Source organism: Sinohyriopsis cumingii, chromosome 8 (genome assembly GCF_028554795.1).
Source record: "Sinohyriopsis cumingii isolate HCF-2022 chromosome 8, ASM2855479v2, whole genome shotgun sequence".
NCBI classification, from domain to species: Eukaryota; Metazoa; Mollusca; class Bivalvia; order Unionida; family Unionidae; genus Sinohyriopsis; species Sinohyriopsis cumingii.
The window spans coordinates 36,956,758-36,980,390 of record NC_142968.1 but is presented as its reverse complement, the minus strand read 5'-3'; the positions used below and the strand labels follow the sequence as shown (position 1 = coordinate 36,980,390).

Genomic DNA, 23,633 nt, shown 5'->3' with positions numbered 1-23,633 from the left:
TGTTAATGAATTCATCAAGGAATTAGTTAATGAATTCGTCAAGGAATTCATCTAAAGACATCAACAGTTCCACAAGCCCTGGGACATCAACATTAAGTGGAAAAGAAGTTAACATGCTAGCAGTTATTGTGCCATATTCATTTGCATGTTGGACCATGCATGTGTCGTGCTTGAATTTCTCATGAATAGTTTAGAAAATGAATTATCTTACCTTCCATGATTTGGAATACCAGAGCCAGAAATATGATGTTAGTCCATAAATTAGTGATTTCAACCATCTGGTGGAGTTTTATTAGTGATGGAATCAATGTGTCCAACCGAAGAATCACATTTCTCTTGTCAGACTTTTGTTGAGCAATAAGTTAGAACTAATGTTACTGTTCATTATTGTAAGTTCTTGGTTATGTAGAACTTGTTATTTTACTTTAATGTGCAAAATAGTATGCATTTGATAGGGTCTATTTCTAACCGTATTATGACTCATTGCATCATCAGTACGTTGTATTCTTCCTTGATTTGCATTGAAATTCACTTGTCCATTTCGTTTAGTTCTACTTAGTCATAGGTATGAATAATAAATAAGATTAAAAGTAAAAATGCACACCAGGGACATAGAGAGGACAACTTAATTCTGTCTAAATTTTGTGTTCAGAGGGATTTTTTCCCATGCAGTTTGAACAGTTGACTTGGTTACCACCATGACTAACCCTGAGAAGGACAAACAGTGATTGGCTAACTAAGGTCACGTGACATGAATAGTAGTCTATAAATATGAGTGCAGACAGTGCACTCATAGCGGCTAAGTACAAACATTTAAGTAGTAAAGAATTTTGGCCATCATCATTTATATCTTTTTATACAACCGATATTAACTTTGGCAACTTTAAAATCCCAAAACTGAATCAAATTGCTATGAGAAATTTTAAGTAGATTTATTATATGATTGCTATTGAGTTTAAATACTTTTGCTATTGAATTTAAAAACTTTATAATTATTATATAATTCTTAATAAAGTCACTGCTATCTCCCACCACACTGCACAAGTACACTAGAACTATAATTAAAAAAGTATTGAGATAATGCTACTATGTCAGAATTTATTACAGTCAGTCTAATCAATTTAGCTGCTAATATACACAGGAATTTAATAATAGAATTAATTTCACCATAATATGATGTATTTTAGCATTGTCTTTTGGCATTTAGACAAACAAGTCTGATCTATATCATCAAAAGTTGACAGTGTTGTGACGGACACTGTTTATGTAAATTCACTATGCATAAAACAAAAATCATTTTTAAGTCCCAAACATTGGTCTTTTTGATATTTAACACACAGGGTGTTACATTATTATTACTATTATTATTATTATTACTATTATTATTATTAGTAGTAGTAGTAGTAGTAGTATTAACTGTAATTGGTAGTGAGTATGAATCACTTTTCTAAATGCTGTAGAAAGGTAACATTGTATAAATGCTTTGCTAACTTTCCTAAATTTCTCATAGATGGTGGGGGAAAGTGCTATTTCACTGCTTCTTTTGTTTTTCAGTACTTGTCACATTTCATGTATTTAGATGTTTACTCTAGAAAGTATACTGAAAATAGAACCAGTTTAAATGATATTGGATGATCTCAGTTCCTGAGTTAATATTACCAAGTGGTTGAAATGACCTCTAGACAACTGTCTTGGGGTCACTGAGGGAAATCATCTTTTCTGAGATCCATGTATATTCATTAAGAATGTAGTTCACTAGCTGCACTGTCAAGTGGATTTTGAAGATGTTCTCAGTTTATTTATTTTTCTCATTGATGATTATCTAGTGTGTTCAGCCCACATGTTTTTAGCATCAAAGTGAACATCACATGATTCAAAAGTCCGATAGTGGTATTGTTAGAGTAGTGACGAGGGCTTTTTATATAACCAGTCAATGCGTGCATTGCAGAAATACTTTTTCACTATTATTCTTTGCATCGAGAAAGTATGTCATGCAATATTGATCAATAGTGATGTGGTTCTGTTCTTTTCATGGCACAGATTTTGCACTTTTATATTTTACATGAGGAAATTGATGGTGAAAATCTGTTCCTTCTGGAACATAGTGACCTTGTGGAAATATTTCCAAAGGCTGGTCCAAGGGCAAGGTTTCGGTCATTTTTGGACAGTTTGAAGGTGTCCACATGACTACATGTTTTTTTTTTTTTAATTAACCAAGTAAATTATGTAACACAAGTAATAGCAGCATAACCAATTAAAAATTTGCAATGGAAGTTGGTTGACACATGTCTAAAGTGTACTATTAAAACTTGCATATCCTTACCTAAGAATGTAGGGCCCCGAGTGGCCGAGTGATCTAAAGCGCTCTCCATTACGGATCACTGCCATCTCACCTCTGTCTGCGCGGGTTCGAATGCGCGGATTTGGCTAATGTTGGTATGTGAGAAAGCTTGCCAGTAGCTTCTCGTGGGTCGGTGGTTCTTTCCAGGGTTTTCCCTGGTTCTTCCTCCACAATTAATACTGGCCGCCATGTATAGTCTATTGTGTGCTGAAAAATGGCATTAAACCCTACAACAACAACAACAACAACCTAAGAATGTGCATTTTTAAAATATCCAATATAAGTAAATTCCGTAATGTCTGACAACAGAGACTTTTTTTAAAGAAAGGTTTTGATTATGATTTGTAGATACATTTTAGTGTACTTAAAATAAGATTATACATTATTACCTGGACAAGTCATCTCTTAAACATTTGGGCCAATCATAAGTTTATTACCTTGACACCTCATCTCTTAAACATTTGGGCCAATCATAAGATTATAAATTACCTTGACACCTCATCTCTTAGACAGTTGGGCCAATCATAAGCACAACTGAAAGCCCTCATGTTGTTTATACATAGCTGTTTATATGCATTGGAAGCAAAATCTATTGTTAATCCTGGAAGATATTATTCATGTTTAATGTAACCAGATGCCAACATATTGTAAGATAACTAATGCAGTTTTATATGTGCTCTTAAAGATAGAAAAAGGAAACTCTCTGTCAGTACAGTATTGCCAACATCGGACACACCTGAAACTGGTTTTATGCCATCCCAAAAACCAGAAATGACAGCTACCCCAATAACAGTTACCAGTAACCAGTCAACACCAGTGACTGTAACAGCAGCAAATTATACAGAGTATTTTGGGAGCTGCTGGAACCATTGAAAAGACGGCTGACAGGTATTATAAAATTTCTTACAGCAAAGGCAACAGTGCTGTCGACACTCAGAATATTTTTAAAACATTGTATCTCAAAAACCTTTGGAGTTATTGCTTTAAAGCCCCACCCTCTCAGTGACCTTGACATTACGGGCACTATGTATCGTATTATTTTGACCATGACCTTTTTTGGGTTTATATTTTGGTTAAGGAACTTTTTTTGTAATTTAAGTTTCTTTACTATTGGATAGTAATGTCATTTACACATTGAGAATGAATGGACCCTGCTAAGTCTCTGACCTTGACCTTTATTATCATCAAGCAAAAATGGCCTTGCCTTGGGGGTTGGAGATCAATTATTCTGTATTTAGGCATATATAGTGCATACTTTGAAAATCTTCTTCTCTGACAATATTATTGTTACAGTTTTACTATTTTGCATATAGCATTTGAGCATGCTACTGAATTGTGTTTGCATGACTCTCGACTCTGAATCCATAAATGGCCCCACTCTGAGGGTCAGATATTTCATATAATTATAAATATGTCAAATTTTTTTTTAAAATTCTTTCTAAAACTATTATAGCTACAGCTTTCATATTGCATGGTCCTGGGGTCTATATGGCCTTGTACCATGGCATCACAAATTCCATATAGTCTTGTATAAGGCACAGTTTTGAAAATCTCCTTAAACTATTGTAGATGCAGCACAAGGTAAAAGTTCTTAACTTATGTTTTGCCATCACAAGAGGTATAATTATTTACCCATTAGAGTAATTTAGGCCTTCACAGGCCTCTTGTTAATGACTGAAAAAAATACAAGCAATGTTTTCATGTTATGTCTTTCAGGTATCATCTTCAAGTAAATGGAATAAAAATAAAAGTATATGAAAAAGACTTTTTAAAGGCACAACCACCAGTACAACACAAATTCTATCAATTTCAGAATGAAGAGTCTTTGAAACTGGTGAAAGAAAACAAACAGAAAAACTCATAGATGGAATCGTATTGACAAACTGGAGACTTTGGGGGAGGCATTACAGGATTTAAGCTCCATAAAAGTCTTCAGCAGATAAAGATCCATTTGAGAAATGTAACAGTAAATACAAAAAGATAACAAGAAATATCTGAAATAGATGACTTAATCAGATAAAAGAAGTTGGAGAACGTTGAGAGAATTAAGAAGGGACATTTGGGTCCACAAAGCAAGAGAAATATCAGTGAGCTGATAGACTCTCAAAAAACAGCGAAGGACATTGCTAATGACAGAAATAGATACTGTTGGCAAGAACTGGGATACAGCATTATGTAAGTACATAAGAGAGGGACCCCCACAAAAAAGGAGATAGAAAGAGTAAAACTGCTATAGTCTTCAAATGTGTAAGAGACTTGAAGAGAAAATGTGATGTGTTGGAGTTGGACAGTGATGAAGAAGAATATGACACTTGACAAATGCGAGGTAGTCAAAGGAGAACAAGAAATCATCTTTGAAGGACCATCTATGTGCTTTGTAAAGCCAAACAGTAAAGAGATTAATCGAGACCAGATTGCTGAAGTTACTGAAGTAGCAACACCTATATCACAAGGTGAGGAGACAATAGAAGACAGCACTGAAGAACCTACATTAAGAAGTGAGGGGATGATAGAAGACAGCACTGAAGAACCTACATTAAGAAGTGAGGGGATGATAGAAGACAACACTGAAGAACCTACATTAAGAAGTGAGGGGATGATAGAAGACAACACTGAAGAACCTACATTAAGAAGTGAGGGGATGATAGAAGACAACACTGAAGAACCTACATTAAGAAGTGAGGGGATGATAGAAGACAGCACTGAAGAACCTACATTAAGAAGTGAGGGGATGATAGAAGACAGCACTGAAGAACCTACATTAAGAAGTGAGGGGATGATAGAAGACAGCACTGAAGAACCTACATTAAGAAGTGAGGGGATGATAGAAGACAACACTGAAGAACCTACATTAAGAAGTGAGGGGATGATAGAAGACAACACTGAAGACCTACATTAAGAAGTGAGGGGATGATAGAAGACAGCACTGAAGAACCTACATTAAGAAGTGAGGGGATGATAGAAGACAACACTGAAGAACCTACATTAAGAAGTGAGGGGATGATAGAAGACAACACTGAAGAACCTACATTAAGAAGTGAGGGGATGATAGAAGACAACACTGAAGTATCTGCAAGAAGTGAGGGGATGATAGAAGACAACATTGAAGTACCTACATTAAGAAGTGAGGGGATGATAGAAGACAGCACTGAAGTACCTACAAGAAGTGAGGGGATGATAGAAGACAGCACTGAAGTACCTACAAGAAGTGAGGGGATGATAGAAGACAGCACTGAAGTACCTTCAAGAAGTGAGGGGATGATAGAAGACAACATTGAAGTACCTACATTAAGAAGTGAGGGGATGATAGAAGACAACATTGAAGTACCTACATTAAGAAGTGAGGGGATGATAGAAGACAGCACTGAAGTACCTACAAGAAGTGAGGGGATGATAGAAGACAACACTGAAGTACCTACAAGAAGTGAGGGGATGATAGAAGACAACACTGAAGTACCTACATTAAGAAGTGAGGGGATGATAGAAGACAGCACTGAAGTACCTACAAGAAGTGAGGGGATGATAGAAGACAACACTGAAGTATCTGCAAGAAGTGAGGGGATGATAGAAGACAACACTGAAGACCTACATTAAGAAGTGAGGGGATGATAGAAGACAGCACTGAAGAACCTACATTAAGAAGTGAGGGGATGATAGAAGACAGCACTGAAGTACCTACAAGAAGTGAGGGGATTATAGAAGACAACATTGAAGTACCTACATTAAGAAGTGAGGGGATGATAGAAGACAGCACTGAAGTACCTACAAGAAGTGAGGGGATGATAGAAGACAACACTGAAGTATCTGCAAGAAGTGAGGGGATGATAGAAGACAACACTGAAGACCTACATTAAGAAGTGAGGGGATGATAGAAGACAGCACTGAAGAACCTACATTAAGAAGTGAGGGGATGATAGAAGACAACACTGAAGAACCTACATTAAGAAGTGAGGGGATGATAGAAGACAACACTGAAGAACCTACATTAAGAAGTGAGGGGATGATAGAAGGCAACACTGAAGACCTACATTAAGAAGTGAGGGGATGATAGAAGACAGCACTGAAGTACCTACAAGAAGTGAGGGGATGATAGAAGACAGCACTGAAGAACCTACAAGAAGTGAGGGGATGATAGAAGACAGCACTGAAGTACCTACAAGAAGTGAGGGGATGATAGAAGACAGCACTGAAGAACCTACAAGAAGTGAGGGGATGATAGAAGACAGCACTGAAGTACCTACAAGAAGTGAGGGGATGATAGAAGACAGCACTGAAGTATCTGCAAGAAGTGAGGGGATGATAGAAGACAACATTGAAGTACCTACATTGAGAAGTGGTGGGATGATAAAAGACAACATTGAAGTATCTACATTGAGAAGTGAGGGGACGATAGAAGACAACATTGAAGTACCTACATTGAGAAGTGAGGGGATGATAGAAGACAGCACTGAAGTACCTACATTGAGAAGTGAGGGGATGATAGAAGACAGCACTGAAGTACCTACAAGAAGTGAGGGGATGATAGAAGACAGCACTGAAGTACCTACAAAAAGTGAGGGGATGATAGAAGACAGCACTGAAGTACCTACAAGAAGTGAGGGGATGATAGAAGACAGCACTGAAGAACCTACAAGAAGTGAGGGGATGATAGAAGACAGCACTGAAGTACCTACAAGAAGTGAGGGGATGATAGAAGACAGCACTGAAGTATCTGCAAGAAGTGAGGGGATGATAGAAGACAACATTGAAGTACCTACATTGAGAAGTGGTGGGATGATAAAAGACAACATTGAAGTATCTACATTGAGAAGTGAGGGGACGATAGAAGACAACATTGAAGTACCTACAAGAAGTGAAGGGATGATAGAAGACAACATTGAAGTACCTGCATTGAGAAATGGGGGTATGATAGAAAACAACATTGAAGTACCTACAAGAAGTGAGGGGATGATAGAAGACAACACTGAAGTACCCACATTGAGAAGTGGGGGGGATGATAGAAGACAACATTGAAGTACCTACATTGAGAAGTGGGGGGATGATAGAAGATAGTACTGAAGTAACTACATCAAGAAGTGAGGGGACAGTAGAAGACAACATTGAAGTACTTACATTGAAAAGTGGGGGGATGATACAGAAAATAGTACTGAAATAACTACATAAAGAAGTGAGGGGACAGTAGAAAACACTGAAGTACCTACATCAAGAAGTGGGGGGGGTAATGATAGAACAAAGTGCTGCAGATCTCATTGCAATGCAGACAAAGCAACCACAATCTCTCTATTTCAACACAAACATGGTGATAGATGCACTTATACCTGCAATGTCTCAATTCAATTGTGGCAGTTTCAGGATTGAATACGGCTCTAGTGCATGCATGGCTATATCCCTGTGCACAACAGTAGAATATTTGGATGGTTGCCTCACTTTAAATGCAAATGACTTGCCAGGCTGTCTGAATGTTTATTTGAATTGTGTGCAAAATCTTTGTTACACATGGCATTCTAACAAATTGAGACCATCATTCCTGCCTGAAGCTAGCTGATCTTGGGTATCACTGGTCATTATTACATAGAAAAGGATGTGTGGTGGGCTGCAAGTGCTGGAATAGACGAATCATTTCTTTTTGATGTTTTTCAGAGTTGCATTTTTGAAGAGTCAAAGAAGGCACTTATTATTAACCCTCAAGCTAAGCCACACATTTGTGATTTTGATTAAAAACAAAATACAGATGGTTTTTAACTCATATGTACATTACCAGAAAGACATTACATTTCATGAGGCTGTAGATCAAGGAAATGGTGCAGCAGTCCATTGCTGTCGAGATGACAGATTTGCAAATTTAATTTACGTGAATATAGTAGACTGGTTTTGGTGTTATCCACATGAGGGGGAAGCTACTGTCCTAATTTCAAATCTAAATAAGACATCAACTTCAAGTTTGCCCTGTTTGTGCTATACTGAGGCAGATATTTTGAAATCAAAGCGACAACTGACAAATTTAAATGAAAAAAGAGATTGTAAGAGAAATATGGAAAGCAAAAACATTATGTGGTATGACAGTAATGCTTGTAATTTATCTTGTAATGAAGCAGTGAACAATCTGAAAGATACTGTGAATAACATAAAAAATCACCTTTCATCTAGGATTAGAGCTACAGGACTCCTTGTTGCTGATGCCAATGAACATGATATTTATGTGCAATTGAAACATGCATGGTCTATATACAGTGAAACCAGTAAACATGAATATAAAGAAGTAAGAGTAAAGGGTCCCATTTTAGACTACAAAAGCACTGTTGCTCGAGATTTTATGCTTAACAACTTGCCTGTCATTCTAGTGTATACAGCAGGTAAATAATGGACCAGTGGCTTATTTGACTGAAAGATTGCAGGGTGTTGAATGGAGCAAACTGATTGATAACTTAAGGTGGCCTAATCATGATCAGATAGTAAAAGCAGAAATTGCATCAAAATTGAATGATTTAATTGTTCCTACTGTTAGTTTTGCAAGAACAGAAAAAGACAGAAAACTTTTAAGGCTTATCATTACAAAATTGACTAGCAGAACTTACTTGAATAAACATAAAGTAGGTGAATTGGTCTTTGTAAAGAGTGGCATTAAACGCAGTATAGCTTGGAGAAATGGACTGAAACTAAACAAATGTGCGAAACAAACTATAAAAGCAAAAAGAGAAAGAAAAATATATTGGTTCATGAAGAAGGTTCTGGCAGACCAATGCTAGCAGAAAAATATCCAATGTTAGCAACGTGTTTGCTTTCATTTTTCGATAGTGCAGGCCAGGGATTACAAACATGTCCACATCTAATTTGTGAAACACTGTTTGTAAAAAAAAGTCATGGCTGGACATGCCATGGGCCTTTTCTCTGTTACAAGTTTTTGGAATACCTATTTCTTTGCTGCTTACACATACACACAAAACTTTCAGTCTAAAACATTCCAAGCAAAAAGGCATCATGAAGATTAGGCAGTGAACCCAGAAATTTCACTTCATAGATCAACTCGAGACAAAGGTGGATACTCTATAAACAGTCAGTATGCTATGCATACATTACAGTTATCTTTAACAGAATTTAGTAACAAAGGATGTGTTTTAGCAAGAGATAATAAGACCTTAGTTCATACAGATGTAGAGGTTGTTCAGCGTCCATCAAAATTTTGGAAGCGAATCAGCTATTGTGATCATGATTGGGGAAAAAGTTTGGAAAAACTTTATCAGTTACAACATATCAGTTTGTTAAATTGTTGCAGCTGCAAGAAGAATATGTCATTTCTTGCAAAGGTTCTGTTGGCATTACCAAAACTCTTGTACAGGGAGGTGGAGCCTCATTAATTAAAATTCACTATTTTGAACCCTCAACTGTGTTTAGACACATGAATGAACTCCTGTACATCATGTCTTTAGATCAGTATACAAGTCACTTTTTGAATAATGGCTCATTTGTCTCTCATTTTTGCTTGTTACAGTTGATGGAGGTGGAGATGAACGTCCACGAAATAAAATGACACACTTTTGTTCAGTACTTATTAGACGGTTGCTTGATTTGGACAGATTCAAATTGTAAAGCTTGGCAGAAGGAGATTCAAAATATCATTTTGTGGAGAGACTTCACACAGCAGAAAACAGAGCATTAAGTCAGTGTGGAATCAACTCATCAAAAAGAATTTATGAGAAAGAGTATGATGACAGGGCACAGTTGATTTAGACAAATTCTGTGAAAATATGTCAGCTGCCCAGGAAGAAGCAGTAAAAAGAATAGATGACACATTTTATTCATCAGACAGAATAGATGCATACATTACACCTAAAACAATGGACTAGGTATTTGACCCAGATTTTGAATATGTAATAAAGAATCTTCTTGGTAACAATGCATCCTATCAAATGGAAATAAATTCTGTTATAAAGCCAAGTGGACCAATATGGAGAAAACTGAAAAATATGGACTTATAAAAGATAAGGCACTGAATGCTTATCGACTTCTAATGAACACAAATGATCCAAACATATCTACTCAAATGCATTATGTGTTTGCATCATACAGAACAGATGATACTTGGAGATTTTTCCATGTCAAGAGATATGAAATACAATCAAACTTAGATATGTCTTATCTACCAGGCTTTCATTACCTTTCTTATCAAGACATATTAACAGTCATTCTTTCGCTTGAACAGGAAGGTGAAGCAAAAGATTGTTTTCTTACTCCAGATTTCTTTTTGTCAACCAGAAACATGAAGCATCTTGTAGTTGTAAGCTGTGAGGATATACAAAATAACGTATCTTGATCATTTGAAAGAGAAAGAAAACTTAAAACTGAGAGAAAGAAAATAAGTGAGAAATTTAGAGGTTCTCCACTTGGTGTGCTTAATATGAAGCAGCTTAAGTATGTTTTGCACACACTGTTAGGGGTTCAAGAACACCCAGATAGAAAGTTAAAGACATATACTGGCAGAAGTGCACAAAGAGATTGCCAGAAAGAAGTTGTCAGAGAGGGAAGTTGATGCAGTGGTCAAGTGTTGTATGTTGCAGAAAATTTGAATTAAACATACAGAAGGAAAAACTTAAAACTGAAAGAAGTTCCTGTTTATTTGATTTTAGGCTTTCATAAAAATAGTAGTTTCATTGCAGTTTGTGTTCTTTATTTCATTAATGTTGTTTGATACAGAAGTTGTACTTGATTTGGGGTTAATGCCATTTTCAGATCTTTGTAGGTTATATATGGCAGCTGGTATCGAAGATGGAAGAAGATTCAGAGAATCTGATGGCTGTCAGCAAGTTTTCACAAATACATGTTGTACCAGTGCAGGGACTCAAACCAGTATCTATGGCAGTTATCAGAAAAGGCAGGACATGACAATGATGACTGTTCATTACAAAAAATAACTGACATTATTCATTGGTTTGAAGACAGTTACTATGGTCCAAAATAGACTACTCATAAACTGTGGCATAAATGATAAGCCAGTACTTCTGCTGCAGGTGGTGCTGTTGATCAATTGTTTCGTTTGGTGTTTTAGGTCTCTCCAACACCCAAACTTCATTCAGAGATGAGACCTCATGTTGTTGGAAGATCATTATGGCTTTTACACCATTTTCAGCACAAGTGAATCTATACACAAGACGTAAAAGTCCAAAGTAGGGTTTAAACCACTATGGTGAATGGCAAGTAATCACAAAACATCTTACACCACTCTGCCAAGTTAAAAGTACATCATGTTCCTGCTTGGCTACCATTTATGCTGCTGCTGCTGTTGACAATAGACAGTTGAGAACAGTGATGTTGATTTTAAAAGTACACTGGGCCCAAAATAATTATTCCTAAGTTTCATCCATTTTTTAATCTAATTCAAGGTGGGTTTTAGATTTTTTATATATATATATATATATATATATATATATATATATATATTCAGGACAGGGACAGCCATTGTATCAAATATTTTAACAACATCCAGTGGGTGGTTTGGTGAAAATCATGGAACTAATTCATACGTGCCAACCGTTAACTCTTTTGGCGTAATCATTCCGCTTTTTTCACTAAATTACTCCTTGCGCGTTTTTGTATTCGGATTATGCGTTTTTGGTATATTTCCCTCCCCAAAAAATAAATTTGTTTTCTCATGCAAGCACCTTTGAACGCCTCTACTCCATTAGCATACAAGTGTCTTTTGATGCCTCTACATCATTCTCATGGAAGCGTCTTCCGATGCCTGCTGTAAACATCAGCCATTTTTAGCGGGTTTTCGTAGCGCCACCTTCGGGGTAGAAACCCTTATTAGATACTACATTCGTTGCTGTGAATGACCATTACATCAGATCACATGGTTGCTGTTTATACTCTGGTCAAAATCTGCTATTTAAAGTAACTGGGTCGTATTATCCAAATGGAGGTCGCAGATTTCATTCAGTACTTACTCGAGTTTTCATGATTAGAATCACAACTATGAAAGCTTCAATAACTTAGGTAAAGGCTCTGATATTTATGAAGGCAGCAATTAGTTTTCATAAATGATTAAATTCAGATGACTTAGTGATGTCGACGCAGACAAAGAACTTGTAAATTTCGAGTATGAGAAATGGCAGCTACAGTTGGTCATGCTGCTTCACTGACTTGATGGTGAACGAATTCTCTCAAGATTTTAAAGCACATAAAAATTCTTCCGTTAAAAATAATTATAGAGCTATAACAATCAGACTTTACTCTTAAATTTTTCCATACATAATAGATGTGTACCAAAAATGTAAAATGGTTAAAATTGCTGTTAAACATAGCATACACTGCACTGCTTAACAGTGTGTATGGAGTCGAATAGGTAACAGGTGTTCTGTTTATAGCACACTGCACTGGATAACTTTGCTACATGTGTATCGAAGAGCTAAAAAGCCATACAATCTTTTTAGAGTCTGTGTAAGAGACTTTGACAATGAAAAGGGCAAAGTAAGTGTGCTTTTCTTTCATTACCTGAATTAACAGTAGATTCCACTCGAAAAAACATTTTTTTTATTTGCTTGATAATGCTTTGAATAAATATAACTGTGAGAGATTGTTCACATAAATAAAACTGAATTCAGGTCCAGGCTCAGTAACCCAGCATTTAGTGATCTACTAGTGTGCAAAACATTCATAGTCTCAGCTGGTACAAAGTGTTTTGAAATGCAATATGAGAGTCTATTACTTTTTAAAACTCAAAGTGTTATATACGAAAACTTAAAGCAGTAATTGATGTTAAAAGATGGATAGATAAAACATTTTGTACATATGCTCATTGAATTTTTATCATGTTATATGTGGATTACTCTCTTTCTGCTCGGATTACTCTTTTTGTCCACTTGGATTACACTTTTTCCTTGCCAGGGGTTGGCATGTTTGCTAACTTATTGTGGCCTGATGATGGCAGAAACCTGACTAATGATGATGATAAACTGATTGATCAGTAGGGATGTTGAAACATTGTTTTGACATGCTATATTTTTGTTTTCTTTTTTTATGTCAATCATGCAACAAGGCAAAACAATAAGACATATCACTTGCAGAAAATATATTTTTAAGACAAGAAATTATATAGTGTACAAGCAGGCATAAATAATGCAGCATCATTTTCACAAGTATAAATTTTTATTTATTTCTAACAAATGTAGAAATGTACATGGTTGACAGACAAAAGAATAAAAGACTATTGATTACAAGCAATGGATACAAATAAAAATATGCAGTAGATTATATATCAAAGACTTAAGTTGAGATTACCTCTAGTCAGCAGCCATTTAAATCACATCTGTCCCCAACCTAGAATTAAAATCGCTTCTTCCACTCTCTAACCACTATCTAGAAATTATGTGAAATAATATGCTTTTGTAGAGAGTGATGATTTTCGATTAAAATGCAGCAGACGGTGGATCGTAGTTTTTTTAAATTGCTTTTGTTGTTGGTTGAATTCAAAAGTGCCTTCCCCCCTGAAGAATATATGTTTTACTGGAACAGCCCTCAGTTATTTGAAGTATAAGGTGTTTTTTTTAGACACTTCAGCATTTACTTCAATTTTGATTTTGCCTACTGCATCCAAACTTGTGTAAAGTTTTGAACCAAGATTTTATTTGTATCTTCCTAATTTACTATCCTTTGTTGCTGGCTTTGGCTATAAATATTCTGAAGTCAACTGGCCATAACATCAGGTGTGTAAATAGTTTGTTCTGCATCCATCATGTGTTGGGGGGGGGTTGGTTGGTTGGACAGAGAGTAATCCTCAGAGTTTGGGGAAAACTGTTGTTTTTCGAAGTTGCATAGTTTCTATAATATCCCTATCATATTTGTCCATATATAACAGTTGCTTTAAGTAGTTGAACTGTGCCACAGCTCTTGTTTCAAGTATAGGTTGATGAAAATATTTGTCATGCATACTCTTAGGCAGACAAAATTTGTTCTTTTTTAGCAGGTTTATTTCTAATATACAACATTTATTAACCAATGGGAGATTGACAGAGTGTAATAATAATAATAATAGGCTTAGAATAACCAAGATGAGCTCTCATCAGGTCAAGAATCAAAGATCTTTACCATGTCAAATAAAATAAAAATTGTATTCATTTAGAAAATATGTTGGTATAAATAAGGAGAGCTTAGTTCATTGTAATTTAATTGATTAAATATAGTTTGAGTAACACACAGTGCATCATTCTCTGGTCCCTTGTTGGGCCCTTCATTGTATTCTATGGTTACTCTGCCAGACATGAGGTCAGTGTAGCCAGTATGTTAATGAGTTAGTAACTAAATTTAGATATTTTCATGTAGAACCAATCAGACGACCGAGCTGGAGCACGTGAAGAAATGTTGTATGAGACATTCAGTCAGCAACTGGGATGCCAGTGGAGATGTGTACTTTTTAGTGTCGACGCTGCAATTTAACTTAAAAAAAATCATCTGCGGAAAGAACCACCCACCTCCCCTCCTTCCACCATGTCATTCATTTTGGGGCATTACCTGCATAGCATACTGTTCCAGTTCTGTTCTCGGGCTTATTGCCCAAGATCATGCATTCATAACTTGCTTGATCCCCAGTTTGTCAGTACTTGAATATACTTTAGGCTATATATACTTCATACACGTTTCCCTTGGTGCATGTATGCAGTATCGGCTGATGTTTGTTATCATAGTAATCCTCGGGATCAGACTTATCAAGTTTCAGTTATTTGTCCCCATATACCTCATATTGGCTGCTTGTGGCTCCACATACATGTGTCAGTCTGCACAACCCTACAAACTCCCCAGAGTCTCTCTTCCTGAGGCATTCCTATGGAACAAAGGGCCATTGCCAAGTTTCAGACATTCATAACTTTGCTTTTGAACCCCCAAATTGTGTCACTACTTAAATGTACTCAACTATTATGCCTATATATACTTCATACCCACTTCCTAAGGTGCATGTATGGAGTATCGGCTGATGTTTGTTATCATAGCAATCCTCAGGATCAGACTTATCGAGTTTCGGTTATCAGTGTCCCTATATACCTCGTATCAGCCCCTTGCGGCTCCACATACAGGTGTCAGACACCTTTCACAACCTTACAAAGTCCCACAAGTCTCTCTTCCTGAGTCATTCCTATAGAACAAACAATTCAGAGCTAGGCTGGTGCAGTGTGCTGTGACAGGACTTTCCCCCCATTATGCCAAATGAAGTTATTTCTTAACATGTGTATGTGATTAACTTTTAATTGCAATAATGTAGGAATAATTTTATAAAGGACTCGGTTTCCACACAGTAAATGTTTTTCCTTTTATAAATTTGGTATTATTTTTGTTCGTGCATTACTTGGTGTTCAGAGCTGACAGTCTTTGGGGCATTTTTTTTCATCTATTTCAGCATATGTACTGGACTATGAAACAGCAGCTTGCCCACCACACAATAACAGGGTGTAACATTAACCCTGGAGACTTGATGGCGTCAGGGACAATCAGTGGGGAAGTAAGTATAAATATTGGCTGATTGTATTTGCAGTAAAATATTTTAGATCTAAACTCTTTGCTCATTCAGACTCCAATCATGTTCTTCTCCAAAATGTAAATCCTCATTCGACTGAAAATGATTATTTGGAGTGCCACCTTTTCAAACAGATTCATCGTTTAATGTGGAGCCTGGATACTGGATATTTTAGTGTCGTTATAAGTCTCTGTGAAATGGGATACGGAAATTATCTAAAAACTGTTGGGTATGATTGTTTTAAAGAATTACAATATAAAAACTTGATGAATAATAATCCAGAAAATGCTGGTGATGATACTGTCCAACCTAACTAAGAAAAATATCATGAACAATATAGTAACTGACCAAGAGATCATAAGCAGTTAAAAAGTCAATGAAAATTAAAAGATCTGGACCTGATATGATTCCAATTATCTGTTATCATTTGACTATTTTTACTGTTCCTAATCTCTCTTTTTAATAAAGTACTTAATTCTGATAACTTTCTCAAAGAGTGTGCTAAAGCATTATTAGTCCCATATACAAGAGTGTGAACAGAGATGACCCCAATAATTATCAAGGTATATCTGTAATTAGTACACTATGCAGGGATTTTACAAATGTTTGTGCAATAACAGTTTCCTAATGGGCAAAAGAAAATAATTTCATTAATGAGGCCCTAGCAGGATTTTAGAAATAAATATTGATAATGTGTTTAGTTTACAATTTTCTGTGTAAAAGTATTTCTCCAAACGTAAGGAAAGTTTTTGCTGCCTTTTTGTTTCTTTCTAGAAGGTGTTTGACAAGGTTGATCATGGGAAACTGGATAAATTTTCCATAAAGATCTACATGGCAATATTATAAATGTTTTAAGGAAAGTGTATGCAGCCAATAATACATTAAAACCTGTTATGAGCAAAACCTCTGCTGTGATCGACCACCTGTCAGTTACAACTACAATTGCATTGCATGGATTGATTTTATTATATAGATGCTCAGTCATGGGTGACCACCTGCTGAACGTGACCACAATACCTAAGCAAAATATGCATTTTGACACTGCTATGAATGACCACATCACAAAACAGTGATAAACTGCACCAATTTTTTATTTAATCCTTGTAAGAATGACTACATATATCGTTCTTTTAAAATAAAAAAAATAAAAAACATTCTGGCTATCAGTATATGCAGTTTTTTAGGTATGCCTTTAGCTTTTTATATTTTTGATTGTAAACCAGACTGAAGTACATGTAGATTATTCCAGCACTTATCCTAGTTTACGTTGATACCACCCATATTTAAAAGTAAGACAAGGGACCAGTCTATCCAGCCCTATAAAAGACTATAGCAAAAACAAAGTAAGACACCAATGACCTTTACGTAATCATTTGTGACAATGACCACTTGAATAGTAAAGAATATTCTAATTGAAAACAAAAAATGAAAAAAGAAAGAAATTAAAAGTCTGGCTTCCAGTTTCTAAATTTGGCAAGACAGATAACCAGGCTAATATACATGTCATGAATTTCCATTGCAGTGCCAAATTTAAGGTAGTGGTCACATATATTGTTTGTCTTTAGAGTTAATCTGTATTGCCTGGGGGGTGAATAAGGTCTTATTCTGTTAAGTCAGGTAGTGAGAATCATTTCCGGGGTTCGATTGATAGTGTTTAAAGCTTGTGATGTTTGTTGCTTTTTTCCCTCGATGCTACAGTGAGTACATTCAACATACCAAGCTGTCATCTGTTCGAGTGGTGCTACCAGGTTACACACTTTGTTTATAGAATTAATCCTTTTATGTCTTCTTTGAATTAAGTCATTGACTTTTGTCTCTGAATAAAAGATTCTATTTCTGGATGAGATAATTATTTCTTTTGTTTCATTAACTGTTAGCTGTATAATGCACATGTGTAGATTTTTCATATTTTCGCAAAGCCTAGTCGAAACGATCTTTACATTCGCTATTACAACTGTGCACTAATAATGTTAACACCTAGTACCTTAATAACAATAGAAGAACCTCAGACTAAAAAGAGACACATTTTAATGCTGGAGAAAATAATTATTATAATTAAAAACAGTGAAAAGGAACAGACCACTCGCAAAATGGCGTCAGTAATTTGTTTATATGCATGAGGAATCATTCTTTTTTAAACTGCTGTATTTCTGGCTTTAGAAAGCTTTTGATTGCATTTGAATGAAAATATCATTAGTGACTTTGTTCTTTGCTTTTAATAAATTATTGATTATAATACAAATAAAACATTTAAAATTTGAACCACTCCAGTGCCCTAGTGGTTAGAGTGTCTGCCTCGGATGTGGGAGGTCATGTTTTCGATTCCCTGACCAAGTCATACCAAAGACTTACAAAAATGGTACTTACAGCTGCCTCGCTTGGCGCTCAGCATTAAGAGGTTAGTGTTGGGACTGGTCAGCCTAGTGTCAGGATAATGTGACTGGGTGGGACATCATGCTACATATCTGGCACGATGCCCCAGTGCTAGACATCACTATAAACTGCCACACTGCAGACATTGTAGTGATATGACTGAAAAATTTTAAAGCTGCATTGAAAATCCAAATCACACACACACATTTAAAATTTAGACTTAAACTGATGATTTACCAACAAATGATTCATGCATCTTCAAAGTAAAGTTGATTATAAGATATATTTGTATTCACAGACTGAAGACTCATATGGCAGCATGTTGGAGCTGAGTTGGAAGGGAACAAAGCCACTAGATCTAGGAAATGGTATTACTCGAAAGTTTCTGCAAGATGGAGATGAGGTTATAATGACAGGTAAATCTGCTTCTCTATACACATCTATTTTTGAAAACAGGCTTAGTTTGATTAGGTACCAGAATGCAGAAGTCTGGCCATATTGTACTTGAATCTTATGACTTTGTACAGTTTGATTAGGTACCAGAATGCAGAAGTCTGGCTGTATTGTACTTGACTCTTATGTGCAGTTTGATTTGGTACCAGAATGCAGAAGTCTGGCAATATTGTACTTGAATCTTATGTACAGTTTGATTAGGTACCCGAATGCAGAAGTCTGGCCATATTGTACTTGAATCTTTTGACTTTGTACAGTTTGATTAGGTACCAGAATGCAGAAGTCTGACCATATTGTACTTGAATCTTATGTACATTTTGATTTGGTACCAGAATGCAGAAGTCTGGCCATATTGTACTTGAATCTTTTGACTTTGTACAGTTTGATTAGGTACCAGAATGCAGAAGTCTGGCCATATTGTACTTGAATCTTATGTACAGTTTTATTTGGTACCAGAATGCAGAAATCTGGCCATATTGTACTTGAATCTTATGTACAGTTTGATTAGGTACCAGAATGCAGAAGTCTGGCCATATTGTACTTGATTCTTATGTGCAGTTGGACAGCTTGCAGTTGATCAGTTCTTCAGTGTTTAAAAAAAGCCATCCTGTTCAACACAAAACAGTTTTAAATAAAGGTTCATTAGTCATTAAAAAACGGAACAACAAAAACTCCTGTCACAGTATATGAGTAACATCCAATAGCAATCTTTTCATATATCTCCATTATTATGTATTCTATGTGAGCTAAAATCATGACCATGGCACTTGGCCAGGCTTGTATCAGCATAGTATAACTACAGTGTTACCCCGCTATAACACGGTAGTTGGGAGCCATAGATTCCGACCGTGTTATGAACCGAACTGTGTTATAAGCAACCAAGTCAGTTAGCTGAAGAAAATGTAACCCCACCAAAAAAACACAAAAAAAAACCAAAGAAAATTGGGTAATAAATGCAGGCGGTAAAATACGTGCTTCATCGGCACAGTTGCCATTTTGAATTGATCCATATTAAATGAGAAATACACATGTAGTGAAAACAGAAGACATAATATAATAGTTTACTTTATTTAGAGAACCATGAATTGGTACATATACGTGATTCCTGTTAATATATAAATGTCTAATGTATAGCATGAATAAAGTATCAACATCGTGTACTCACCTGCGAACCTCATCATATACATTGAATCCACAATGCAAGTGATTCCATCGAAAATATGCACACACACAGCTTTAAAATATTAGTGATTTTGTAACAGGTCATGTTGGTCTGAGTTCAGTGGAAAAACATAGCACAATCACGTAACGAATGACGAAACACATTTTCTTTAAAGTACGTTCCAAGTCGGTAAAAGTTAGTTTGTGTTTTAAGCCGCAGTTGGTAGCATTCGTAAGCATACACTTTCTCCTACAAAAAGGAAACTTTCACAGCACAGTTAATGTGTTCCAGTCACGTTGGAACATGCAAAAATCTATCAGATTCCATCACTTTTATTTAAGTTTGGTACTGACTTCCTTTGAAGAAAAGTTCTTTGCTGCTATTGAAAGATTGTAGTCGGCGTTCTTTGATGAAGGGTGCATGTGCTATTGAAGTCACCGCTAAAGGACAGCTTTGGAGAACCAAATGAATGCCCATTTCTTATTGTGGCGGCAACATCAAATAATTGTATTGCATGATTGAGACTGGTATTTTTTTCATTTGCTGAGCACGTTTTCATAACAGTCAGTGCTTCAAAGGTAATCTGTTTCCTTTGAATTTTCAGCAATCTATTGTATCTGGGTACATTTTTAAAAAGGAATTGGCCATCGTTTAGACTATTCTAATCACTGTCCCTCCATGCCTACTGAATAAACCAATAAGTAAGATGTATTCTTTTTCCCCATTTGTGGTAGCAGCGTCATGTTGCCTTCCACGCATGCGTCTGAAAATTAACAAAGGGTCAAAAGACAATAGAGATGCAGGTGTCCTGATGATAGGGATTATTACAGAAAACGTGAGCGTTCTGAAGAACTTAATTCTGAGTGAAATAAAGAGGAATTTTACTTACCATCCACATACAAATGTCAGTCTTTGTAAATATATTAATTACTAGCGATCGGCCGAAAATCCGATGAAAGATAGATTACGAGACAATGCCTCGACCGGTTGATCTCTGTTACCAGAAATGTCAACAACAAAAAAGCGGATATTTCACAACATACAAAACTCGCGCTAGATTTCAGGATAAGCGGATTATGATATAACAGTGCACTGTTTAGATGGTTTGTCAGTATGGACAAAGAATTTGTTTATGTAACAATAGATAAATTTCAGTGCATTTTATAGCCAGTTTGTGGCTTCCTTTCATGGGGCCTCTGAATTTCTGCACTCCAAGCCAATGATTGTATATAAAAGACTAAACAGACAACAATGTCGCAAACAAATGAAAAAGCCACATGGTATGTTTTGCAGCCAGTAAGGAAAAACAATCCAAGTTTGCGACATTGGCGAAGACCTACGCGATCCCAGAATAAACTTTTTATGCATTTTTTCTTCTTTTTACTTTTAAGAAGAAAAAAAAATACTTTTTCGTGTACGAGAAAAATACATATAAAATTTCAGGAGTCAAGTCGCGATTGTCTTGTATTATTCATACGCGATCTCTTCCCCAAAATGCTAAGCAACGTATTACAGCTTTTTTTCGTAATACTTAAGATATTTTTTGTGCAGAAGAAAAAATACATGTATATGAAATTTCGGGCGCCACGCCACAACCGTGTTTTATCCGAAAATAGCGTTATAACGTTGCACGCTATAGCAGGGTCACACTGTATCATCATATCATAAAATGTGGCAATATCACAGTGCAACATTATGTTCCAATTAACATCACCAACACCCATCACACAGGTGGCTGTAAAAGCAAAAAGACATAATAAAAGCTGCACATAAAACAATAAGTGTTTCTCCTTTGCAAAACCATAAATTCCACAAATGTCAGTATGAACAGGTGGGGATGGATGAGGGGTTTGGGGACCAAGTGGTCTACTGTGCTTGCCTTTTCTAGATTGCTCACATCTCACCTCAGTCCATGTGAGTTCAGGTCTCAGCTACATTAACATGGATATATGAGAATGATCACCAGTTGTTTTCCCTTAAATTTGTGGGTCTTTCCAGGTTCTTCCTCCACCAGATATGCTTGTTGCAATGTATATGATGCACTGAAAAATGGCATATAACCCCATAAAACCAATGAACCATAGGGTTAAAGTCCTACCTTGTACACAAGATAGCAGGTAGTCTGGCTAATGATGACAAATCACTGCAGTTAATCATGGCTGTTCAAAAGAAGCTTTTTTTATCCGATAACTTTTTCACGGTGATAGGATACAAAATTGGGTAGAATAATTATGAAGCAAATATCCTCCAATAAACATCATTATAAAACTATATGTCAGTAGGTAGTTTTATTAGTAGGCATGGTATTAATATTCAGGGTGATATTTTAGGGAGCACAGTATTAGGTCAAGAGGAATTTTTGCAGTGGATACAAGTTGATGCACATTTGTCAACAATTTTGCTTTGTCATATAGGTGCTTGGATGGTAATGATCATCATTTTGTCCTGTCAGACCATAGGAAGAAATGAATAGCCCTACATATTAATTTATAGGTTGGGTCCAAATTGCCATATATGTTCATTTATAGGTTGGTCCAGTAGCAAATCAACATATAACCTCATCAGAAACATAAAGAAAATGTATGATGCTGAATGAATTATCCAGTATGTCACGATTATTGAGATGAAATCGGTTTACTGTAACATAAAACCTGCACTTCTGACTTACAGCATGTCATACATGAAATATAATTTTTTCAGTGGTCTCGTATATCTTCACTGACATTATCATTTCTCTCACAATACTGTTATTGTATTTAGTAAAATTGTGAAAGTATTTTTATGTTCATAAAAACGGAAATCACATAGTCATTTTACATACATTTTGTTCCTGAGTTTATATTATCAGTGATATTATATCTTCAATGTAATAAACTAATGATCACACTTTTTGTGGCATGCAGTAAAGGTTGATTTTGTTTTTAAAAATGGACTATCTAAAGAAAATTAAGCCCAATTTAAGGCTCAGTATGTTGTGATTTTTTCCCCACTATCTCATTCTTTATTGCATTGCGTTAATTGTGTTTAACTGATAAGTTGTGAATTTTAGTTGTCATGGTAACTGTCCACAGAAAATATGCAGATAAAATTTAAATTACAGTATGCACTTTTCACTGTAGACATATTTAACAAATAATCATCTTGTTTTTGTATTTTTCAGGCTATTGTGAAGGGGATGGCTACAGGGTAGGGTTTGGAACCTGCACAGGAAAAGTTATTCCAGCACCGCCATTGTAGCCTTTGTTTATTCTATGAATTTCTTTTGTGTAATTGGAACATATGCAAATGAACAAAATGTTTTTTTACTTATCACGCCAGAAACACTATTGTTTATTTATGAAGTACTTATCCTAAAGTCTGTTTCAACATGAGCTTAGTATATTTGTCACCTTGCAATATTTCATATATATGTTAAAGTCTGTTTCATCATTTGCTCTGTACATATTACATAGGAATATTATTCTAGAAATAAATTTCAAGATTAGGAAAACGTTTCTTTTAAAGTGGCATTTTTCTCAATTTTAGTCCATTTTAAATTAAAGACAGAAAAAAACCAAGGTCATTATGTTCTGCATTTTTTTTTTCAGAAGTGTAGCTATTTTATTTTAGACCTGTTATATTATTAAACATGTATAAATATCAGTTGCAAAATTGCGCTATATGCAGGAACTGGGTGAACAAATTTAAAATGACCATTTTTTAGCTTTACATGTCAGACATTGTACATTAGGTGTCCATAATTATTTCATGTGGTTATTTGGTCACTGTGTTTTCCAGATTGTTTAAACACTTTATAGCCACAA

General features: G+C 35.7%; 2 protein-coding genes across 2 annotated transcripts in view; both read left to right on the top strand.

Moving 5' to 3' along the window:
• The window catches only part of LOC149793295 (fumarylacetoacetase-like), a 76,723-nt gene extending 53,336 nt beyond the window's left edge, over positions 1–23,387 (top strand). Inside the window, exons 10-12 of the mRNA XM_089967273.1 lie at positions 15,726–15,827; positions 18,514–18,631; positions 22,991–23,387. Of these exons, the coding sequence (XP_089823399.1) occupies positions 15,726–15,827; positions 18,514–18,631; positions 22,991–23,067 (297 nt within the window). The 3' untranslated portion in view covers positions 23,068–23,387. The remainder of the gene's footprint in view (positions 1–15,725; positions 15,828–18,513; positions 18,632–22,990) is intronic.
• Positions 1,746–5,240, top strand: LOC149793296 (uncharacterized). The gene is made up of 2 exons (XM_089967274.1): positions 1,746–3,229; positions 4,155–5,240. The coding sequence occupies exon 2, from the start codon at positions 4,614–4,616 to the stop codon at positions 5,238–5,240; it is 627 nt and encodes a 208-aa protein (XP_089823400.1). The 5' UTR covers positions 1,746–3,229; positions 4,155–4,613.
• Positions 23,388–23,633: the final 246 nt, after the last annotated feature.